The sequence below is a fragment of the Siniperca chuatsi genome, linkage group LG10 (genome assembly GCF_020085105.1).
Source record: "Siniperca chuatsi isolate FFG_IHB_CAS linkage group LG10, ASM2008510v1, whole genome shotgun sequence".
NCBI classification, from domain to species: domain Eukaryota; kingdom Metazoa; phylum Chordata; class Actinopteri; order Centrarchiformes; family Sinipercidae; genus Siniperca; species Siniperca chuatsi.
Genome location: NC_058051.1, coordinates 3,406,371 through 3,416,467, shown reverse-complemented (window position 1 = coordinate 3,416,467; position 10,097 = coordinate 3,406,371). Strand labels below are relative to the sequence as shown.

Here is a 10,097-nt window from a genome sequence, read left to right as displayed (position 1 = left end):
TGAATTTACATAAACTGTCAAATTTATTTGTCTCCATCACACCTTGGAATGAATTTTCCTCATAAGAATACTTGTGTATGCATTTATATGTATTTAATTTTTTTTGTAATAAAAATAAACACAATTTAATTTCAAAAATCAAACCTTTCCACATATTTCTTAATAGGAATGTCATATTGTAAATACCATACTAACATGGTCAAGTTACAGCAAAAACACACAAAATCTTTTGGTCAAAATAACAAATTTCTGATAACATACTTTGATATATTTCTTCTGTTTATTATTTATGAAATCAATTATCATGGCCTATACAATGAAACAAATACTCTCCACAGGTCATCCACTTGTTGCAGTAGCTTAAAGACATAAACACCATACAGGACAGTGTTGATATCTAGGAGTCAAAAAGTGGTACAGTACATGGAAAGAGGAAGGCATTTCTGTGATATAACACTTGACAGGTAATGTGTAAAACTTGATATACCAGTGAAAGAATGGAGGTACCAAAGCAGCGTTTTATTTTCACGGGTGATGTAGTTTTTCTGTCCCAGTGACAGCATCAGCCATAACTCTGCTCTGGACTACAGCAGCAAATGGTAAACAGGGAACTGTAACTTCCTCACTGACAGTTACTGTACTTCTGCACTTGTTCCCGGATCTCGTCCCGCACCAGAGTAGCGTTTTCCTTCAGCTCGTCCAGCTCCATGCGTTGCTTCTGCATCCGCTGCTCATTACTCTTGAACTTTTTCTCCAGTTCTGCAACCACAGGGAGTAAGAGGTCAAAATGGCTAACAGCAGGGGAATCTGTACAGGTGAATACCATCGAGGTTAAGTGAAGTATCCAGTTAATTGAAGTATCCAGTAATCATAAGGTACCAAGAGAGCATTATAGATGTTCGCATAAGATAAGATATACGTCCTAATTTGTATGATAGGATTTCTACCTGAGAATGATCACACAGCCAGGTGCACACCAGTGTGAGCTTCAATGCGGGTCCATCAAAACTAAAACATGCTGCACGTCTTCTCCAGCACACCATGATTTATTCACTAAACACTTCAGTCTCGGACACAACCCTGCCGACGGCAATGCTACCAAAGACGTTTGGTGAATACGGTATGGTGTACTGGAGTTGTGCAACGTGTTTTAATTTTGGTGGACTAATATGAAATAATGATCGCGATGTGCCAGTGGTGTTAAATTGAATATTAAATCAAGAGTTTCTCTGTGTTTCTAAGAATTCTATAACCCATTAGCAACATCACAACACACTTCTAAGAAGCTCGTTCACACATATCAGATTTGTCTTACGTATAACAATGTAGTATTGCTATTTGGCATTTAAGCTACAGGAAGCAGCTCTGCAGCTATGTCAGGGCTGTTTCTGGACATTTTGGTGACCTAGGCGAGACGTCCACTGGCGCCCATGAAGAGATTGTTCTTTTTATTAGAATATTTTAAGAATTTTATGATACTTTATAAAAGTTACTTTAGTCAACTTCATTCAACTTCTGTTCTGTCTCATGTCATCAACATCTTCTGTCAATAACTATCTTTACATGCACACTAGTCCCTGTTATGTCTTATCCTGGTTAAAAGAATAAATTGAACCTTGGTATATGTAAAAATGTACGCATCACAACTAACAAAATGCAACAGCTGCATGAACATGCTGGGCTCATTAGGCTATCAGTATGTGTTTAACCCAAGCGTTTCAAAGTCTTACCCTTAAAGGCCCCCCTCAGACAGACTTGAGACGGACTGCACCACCTGTTTTTTTTAAGCCTACATTTGTTTACATTTTAGCAAATTGGCACCATAAAAAGACACAAAAGCCACAAACACTCTCCAAAACTTCATCAGTGTTAAATCCATAAGAAGCAAAATCTCCAAAACTGCACAAACAACATCCACAAAGAGCACAATCTCCAAATCTTACCTAACAGAGGTAAAAGTAGCAGTTAAAATAGCTCAGGCTATGCCAGATAACCACAAAATAACGACAATTTATTCCACTTTCCTCCATACATTATTTCATCTATCAAGCTATTCAAAACTTGACAGACATCACCATATTCTCACAGCAAGTCATTTACAAAAGAGCAGAGGTAAACTGTTTCATTAATCGTAGAGTACTCTATGTAGCCCACGTAATGAAAAGATTGTCAACACTGAGAGCAGCTTCATGTACTCACTCCTGAGTTGTTCTATCCCCTCGGTGGCTTTGTTGAGGAGGTCTTCTGCCTCCTTCTTTATTTCCATGGCCTTCTGGTGGATGCTGGTCAGACCTCCAGACTCCCCACCAAGAGCGTCCACCTTCTTCTGCAGCTCATGGTACCGTTTCTCTGTGTCATTGAGGTTCTGGGAGACAACACAATATTTTTTAGTTATGATTTCACTTTATTTACTGTTAAACAAATATTTGCTTCCTTTCATGCATTTTGGGACAAAAAACAACAAACACAACTTGTCGCCCACATACTCACCTGCTCCAGTGAGGATGCTAGCTGTGTGGCGTTGTTAGCCAGTGCTTTGGCGTCCTTTGCCATCTCTCTGTTCTGCTCTGTCTTGTTCCTCAGGGCTTCCACCCCTAAGGAGAGGTTGTTTAAACGCATCATGGCATCCTTCTGCTTATCCTCCAGCTGCAATAGCCTCTTATCCACCTAGAAGGGAAGGGAAAGTCAAGAATTAAGGGGGGAAATGGAGACATACTGTATGGGAGAATGTAGTATTTTGATGTTATGTTGATGTTGAAACCTACAATTTTACACATTGCAGCGAACAAGTTATCGCATACGCAAACACACAGCCAATTTTCAAGCATGCTGTACCTCAGCTGTAGCATTCCTTGTGCTGTTCAGGTTGTCGTGGGCCTCCTTCAGGGCTACTCGTGCTTTCTTTATGGCCTTCTCAGACACATCCAATGCCTGCTTGGTGTTATTGGCTGCATCCTTCACTCCCTCTGCTCGGCTCCTGCACAATGCCACCAGAAATTAGACGGATAGAAAAGGTTATTGTTAGAGTCCTCAGTAATGAGTATATGTTGTAATCAGTATAGGAAATAAGATTTAACTTAATTAAAAGGTACCTATGTATCATTTGAACACTAACACAAAGTCACTTCCACTTTACCAACAGGAGTGACACCAACAAAACCACAAAATTCAAATCTATGGTACAAAAGGGAAAAACAGAAAAAGGTGGTACAGCAATCTCGGTGTGTGTGTGTGTGTTATGGATATTCTGGTAACACTGTGCAAGTTTGACCAGTGCATTATCACATGTGATCGTGCAAGAAATGCAAGAAATGTCTTGCCCTTCATTTGGAGAAACTTTGGACAGGACAAACTGACGGAGTTATCAAAATCAACTGTAATAAATGTCAGGAGGATACGCTACAATACAGCTCAAACAGTCCCTACAATCCTTAATTACAGTTCTGAGTGACAGAGAAATATTAGCATTCATTTGGAGTCTTGTTTCTCTCTTTTTACTGTAACTCCACCAACTCCTGAGGGAAATATCTGGCTCTTTAGCTGCTAAATGCTCCACTATGTTCACCAGCTGGTCGCTAACTGTGTCTGTCTGCCGTTTGGTACTGGGTAGAGAACATACAGCAGGTTTTCAGACCTTTTTTGCAGCTGCCTGCTGCACCTGGAAATGATGTCTGGGAACAACACTGATGCAAATGAACCCAAAAGTAAAGTTGTGCCGTAAACCAAAACAATGAGCTGAAAGACGCTAAAATGCTCTGTAGAGCTCAGGGGAACTGCAGAGTCGGGTGATAGTTCTTTGTGGGTTTGTCACTACAAGAGACCCCTGTCACATACTGTACACAGAGTCATTTGATCTAATGTAAAAATATTGATTATAGCAGCTTTAACGTCTAGTCTGTACAGGAATATTGTGGAAATATCTGCAGGGCTTGACATGGATTTTTTTTTTATGCAATATTGGTTAATAGTGTTTTCCACAGTAATGCTTGCCCCCTAACACACAAACTGACAAAGCTTTGGTTTCTGTAAAAACCCACACTTATAATATGGATAGATGCTATCCAAATAATGGAAAGTCAGCAAATTATGGCTACAGATCAATGATGATGCTTCTGTACCCTTCGAAGAACTCATAACAGCCTTCAAAACACAGCAGTATACACTATTTGCTGGAGAAAATTGAATATGTTAAATAAATAATAAGTAATATACATATCACATTATGTGTGATGCTGATGTTAGCGGAGGTCAGCTACAAAATGCTGCGACTATCCTGCAAAATTTGTTTTTATTTGCCAAGGTTTGCAATATGCATGTCTGAGATTTCCACCTCAATACAATGGAGGTGAATGGACTTTTTCACAGACCTATCTGTTTCTTCAGTTGAAAATAGTCCCTATGAAAACGGTAGACAGTGTGTTCTGTACATCATCCATTCATCTCTACTGCATTGGGCACTGATTCTGATAAGAGTTGTTGCTATAGAATTTTTAAATGCTTTTTCAGTGCTGTAAGCACCACACACGTCCTTTCACCTCCACTGTACTGGAATAGAGACACAAGTCAGATACTGTATCTCAAAACCTGGACAAATAAAACCAAAACCATCTGGGAAATTCTTTTCTTTTAAAAATAATAATATGGGTGAACTGAAAAGCTAAACGGTGTATATGAGAGGGAAAAAAGTTTGCCTCCGTGAAGCATCATGAAGTCCCAAAACACAAATAACACATCTGTTGCCATATTGTGAATACCATGTGTGCAATAATGCCACTATTGCAAATATCGAGACATTGCATTTAACCAGAAGAACACCCTGTAATGATAAACTTGACAGAGGAAACAGAGTTTGAACTTTTACTTCAAATAGAAATGACCTGACTGTTACAAACTAGTTTTAATTGAACCTGTTTGTAACAGCTTACCAGTCTGATGTGTAGAAAAGCACTGAAAATCAAACTGTTACATGTGTTTAATAAACTAAAAGGACAGAATCCTACATACAAACAGTTTGGGGCAACAGGCAATATTAACTTGAAAAGAAAATACATATTGTTTAGAATCTTTGCTGAATCATATTCTTCTCTTTCTATTACTATAAGGCCTTTCGGCCTGCTGCCTACAACCCCCATCTCTCTAGCGCCGACAGGTGCGGAGACACCTGCAGGTCAGTGCTGTGTTTTGGAGCATTATTCTATAGTAAAATGCTTCAGGGTAAAGTTTTAACAGTCGCAGTTTTTTCAGCCATCTGGTGAAGATTCGGAGGTTGTGTTCTTTGTGGATGTTGTTTGTGCAATTTTGGAGAGTTTGTTTTTTATGGATTTAACAGTGATGAAGGTTTGGAGAGTGTCTGTGGCTTTTGTCATCTGTTCCTCTCACATCAAGACTAACGGGTGAGTCACGTTTTGTTTTAATTTTTTTTAGCAGCTGCTTGTAATCATTCTGAATGATAAAAGCTGTGTTTTAACAGTGGCGAGAGGTTTAAACACTCTGTAAGCCAGCAGGTTGCGGCAATATTTGAAAGGTATTCCTACCGTAGAAATACTTTCGTTTTTGATTAATTAAGCAGCTGCTGGTGTTTTAGTGTTCTGTTTGTGGTCTGCTGTGATTCATCAGAGGGCAGAGGTTTTAAGATTTTGTCTGTGACTGCGTGATGTTGGCCTGGTGCAAGCTGTACTTTTAATGTGGATTCACTCATTACTGAACCCTGATTTATAGTAGTGTCTGCTATCATGGATCAGGGCTGATTACTGAACCATGGATCAGCTGGTATAGCAGTCCAATCTTTGTTGCATTTCTAATGGACATTTCAATCTGTAATAGACATAGAGCAAAGGGAAAGAGGCTAAACTCAACATACATGAAAGCTGTTTTGTAATTTTGGAGAGGTCTGTGTGTGTGTGTGTGTGTGTGTGTGTGTCTGTCTCCACCAACTACAGCCATGCAAATTGTGGCTTTTACGCCCTCTGTAGTGTTTGTCGACCAATGTCGGTGCTGAAATTTGGAGAAAAGCCTGACGTTCAGGCTTTGTTCTAACCTACACAGCTTAATTTTTCTTCCTTTTATTTGACAAAATTATTTGTTTGGGCAGGGTGAGAGCGAGAGGCACAGCCTTAAAGCGGGTGTCTCATGCCAAAAGTGTGAGTTGGCAACCCTGCTCAATCTGACAGCAAGAAAGATGGTTTGTGGGAAATGTGGTCTTCAATTTAAAAAAAACAGTACTTACTTGGCATCTTTAGCTTTGTCAAGCAGATCCTTGGCTTTGCTGATGTGCTGCGAGGTTTCATTGACGATCCCCTCGATGTTGGTGAGGTTGGAAAGGCTGTCCTTTATCTGCATTATCATTTTCTCCAGAGTGGTCCTATTGACTGGCAGGGTGATTGACAAGACCTGCAGAGCCACCTTCTCTATGCTCTCTGGATCTGCTCCCTCCTCTGGACAGCAAAAGGGAGGAAGGAGAGAAAATAAATGCAAAATTCAGGAACAAACAACACATTTAATACCACAAACTAATTTCTGCCACAGCAGAAATCCTACTGCAGTTGAACTAAAGTTAGACATTTAAGATGACATAATCTTCAATAAGAATTCTCCTCATTCAATGCAAAAATTACCAGTTAAAACAACATCAATATACCAGTGAGGAAGTCTCTGATTTTCTTAATGAAATCTTTGAGCTTCTTGTTGTTGTTTTCGAAGTGGTCCTTCTTCTTCTGAGCTTTGTCCAGCGTGTTCATCGCCTGGTTCTTCACATCCTGTGTCAGAGAGGCTATATCCTGGAGCTGGACACAGGGAACCAAGATGTCAAGTCAACAGAGAAACTTTATACTTTACAGTCTCCAGTCATGGCAGGTAAAAGGATACACCACCACTCCTAAAAACTTTCAGCACCTTTCTTGCCACACTCTGCAGGTCCTCATTGGCAGCGTTCAGACTGTTGGTGACGTTCCTGGCATGATTCAGTGCTGCTACAGAAATGCTCACTGTCCCGTTGCATCCCTCTCCTCCACATACACGATTGCCCTGATTGTCACGGCAACCGGCACCGCCGCATCGGCTGTCTGAGCAACTGCCAGTGACACTGGCATTGCCATGACCACCACATACCTGGAGGGAGCAATAATGCGTTATTATTCATATGAAATGACTCTGTCAATGAAATAAAAACAGAAATACATTCAGAAATAATTTGAAGCAAAAACATCTCAAAGTGAAAACAGCATTGTTTTCCAATATTGTTTGGTTTTGGATTATGCCAATAATCAAGATTCTGTGTAAGCTACTGAAACTAACCTACACTTTTATAAAGTCAGAAAATATAAAACATTAACAGTAAAAAATATTCCATTACAAACCGGGACTATAATTATTCATGCATAGTTCTATGAAGTCAAATCAAATTGCTACATAAGAATCGGTTAAGTTTAAAGGCTTCACATCAACATGCAATACTGATTAATTATTTATGTTGTTAAAAAAAATACAGAATATCAATCATATCATCGGTGAGACATGCGGCCTGTGTATCATTTGTTCATTATTATTATTTATTAATTAACTCTTTCATGTAATTTGGAAAACAAGATGTAATTTTCTGTTTTTCTGGGGGCTTCGAAAATGGAAAATGAGAAAGTGGGCAATCTAATAAACAAGAAAACCAAAAACGAAAAAAAGTAGGATTTTTTTTTTAATGTATTTCTGCATTTCTTCATGGAGAAGTACAGTTAATGACAAATATTAACCTTCACTTTTGGGTTCACCAGTGATAACAGACTATATGTTATGAACATATATGCATTACTAGACTCACCAGAAATATCTGTAAGTAATATATGTAAGCTACCATGGGCTAAGCATCGTAAAAAAACAGAAGGCTTTTTTTGGTTTTGGTTTTCTTGTTTATTAGATTATCCACCTCAAGATGAAAACAGAAAAAAATCGAAATTTCCAGATTCAATGAATAATTGAATGAATAGATGATAAACGGACTGAATACAAATTGGTAAATCAGATTTTTTTATGGAACATTCTCAACACAAGATTAATATTGTAGACATTGTGGCCGGCAATCACATGGATAAATTACTGAAATGATAAATGAATGAAACCTCTAACACTGCGTACCTTGTGACTGAGGTGATGGGCCTTCTTATCCAGGTCGTGAGCTTTCTGCTGCAGCTCGTTTAATGTTTTGTTCTGAGCAGCCAAAGCACGGAGGAACTTGTCTTTACTGGTATCCAGCAGGTCTTCAGTGAGAGTGCGGGTTTCTTTGGACTGTTCCACAGGACTGAAAGTACCAGACACGGAAGCGTTGCATTTCTCCTCAGCCTCCACTGACTCCAGATAGTACTTCTTCACTTTCTCAAACTGATCTGTGAGGAAACAGGAGCAGGTTTTTATAGTTTTATATACACTGTACCTGATTTCAGAATTCAGTAGCTTGATTGAGGTTTGCTAAATTTGAATGTACACTATCTTTTTTTTTTTTTTTAGTCTACTATTTGCAATCATGAGGTTTTGTATCACATATTTTTAATGTGTGCTTATGCTGTGTGTACAGAACTCTAAGGGGAGTTCCAAACTGTACCATCACGTGATATTCTTTAAAGCTTCACTGACTTGACTGAGATTGCTACCTGCAAATCCTGAGGTGAGGTAGTCATCCAGCAGTTGTTGTTTGCGAGCCACAGTGGTGTTGATGTCCCTCAGCTCTCTCTCTAGGTCACTCAATGTGCGTCTCAGTGCCCCTTCTTCCTCTGCTGTTGTATTTAGCTCTCGGGCGACGGCCATCAGACGCCCGTCGGTCAGGGCGATCTCAGCCCTGCAACACACAGAGCAGGGTATTTCATATAATATTTAAGCAATTGGTGGCAAGTGACAAATCATCCTCGCCAACATCAATGAACATCCAAACACTATATGACATCATCACCTGAGGTCATCGATGCTCTGTCCAATCAGCTGGTGGATCCTGTCGCTGTCCTCCGCACTGATCAGGTCCTGCACCTGCTTCAGCTTCCTCTCCAGCTGTTTGATGTGTGTGTCCCCGACTCCCGGCGTGACTCCGCTCTCCAGGATCTTCTGCACGGTGTACTGGATGTGTTCCAGGTCCCTTCTAATCTGGCACACCGCATCGTCCCACAGCTGGAAGCACGGGTGACACTGGACACACTTGGGGAAGACGCCAGTGAAGCCGCGAGCGCATTCATCACAGCGCTTCCCCGCTGCTCCCTCCCTGCACTCGCACGCTCCCGTTATTCTGTCACACTGGGCCATCTCTGAGCCCTGCGGATGGCAGTTACACTCTGAATGGAAGGAGGGAGGACACAGGACGAGAAGACAGAGAGAAAAAACAATAATAATTGTCTGCAGGTGAAACATGTCCAAAGACTATTAAAGAAGTTTAATGATTACAAGCCACAGCTCCCTGCCCCCTGTTCATTTTCTGCTAGAAAATAATCGAATATTGCGTTCGCTGATAATTATTGCTCTAGTTTCTACTTTTCTAAGAACTGGTTTCTAGTTATTTATTGGCCTTTTTAGTTAACTGATACAATGCAGCTCTCTGGATATTTTTGTGGCATGCTTACTCAAGTCTGATGTCTATAAGATCCTGTAGAATAAAGGTAAAGTCATGTTTCTTTTCCCTGCAAAACTAACCATCTCAAAGTGCATGATGTTAGTAAATGCAGTGGAATACACAATCAACCTTTGTTAACATGTCTCCTCCTATTATTAAATGCATAAGCAATAAGGAGAGAGACACACCCTGCAAACACTTGCATAAATGACACGCAAACTCCAACTCCAGCCTGGTGCGTCATATATACAGCACATTTACTCACGCATAAACCCCGAAGTGTATTTTTAGGCCATTTTCTTCAGTTTTGTGCGCGTAACTACAGTGATTGTGTGTTGGGCTCTGACCTACACTCAGTACTGTGCCTGAGCGCATGCTGTGTAGACACAGATGGAGGACTGAAGCTTCTGCCGTTGCTCTGCTAACGCGCTGCTCATGCTACGCCTCCTGTGTGGACACGGTGTTAGTAAATCTCGCCTCAGTCTTGCTATTTCACAGCTCAGAGTTCAGTCACACT

At 40.3% G+C, this 10,097-nt stretch overlaps 1 protein-coding gene across 3 annotated transcripts in view; it reads right to left on the bottom strand.

Moving 5' to 3' along the window:
* lamb2l (laminin, beta 2-like) overlaps nucleotides 1–10,097 on the bottom strand; it is a 62,980-nt gene continuing 52,883 nt past the window's right edge. For all 3 annotated transcript variants that reach the window (XM_044211462.1, XM_044211464.1, XM_044211463.1), the window contains 10 exons: nucleotides 8,933–9,305; nucleotides 8,637–8,821; nucleotides 8,125–8,372; nucleotides 6,892–7,107; nucleotides 6,638–6,782; nucleotides 6,227–6,434; nucleotides 2,836–2,977; nucleotides 2,491–2,667; nucleotides 2,200–2,365; nucleotides 1–759 (listed from right to left, as the gene is read on the bottom strand). In XM_044211462.1, the coding sequence (XP_044067397.1) occupies nucleotides 623–759; nucleotides 2,200–2,365; nucleotides 2,491–2,667; nucleotides 2,836–2,977; nucleotides 6,227–6,434; nucleotides 6,638–6,782; nucleotides 6,892–7,107; nucleotides 8,125–8,372; nucleotides 8,637–8,821; nucleotides 8,933–9,305 (1,997 nt within the window). In that variant the 3' untranslated portion in view covers nucleotides 1–622. The remainder of the gene's footprint in view (nucleotides 760–2,199; nucleotides 2,366–2,490; nucleotides 2,668–2,835; nucleotides 2,978–6,226; nucleotides 6,435–6,637; nucleotides 6,783–6,891; nucleotides 7,108–8,124; nucleotides 8,373–8,636; nucleotides 8,822–8,932; nucleotides 9,306–10,097) is intronic.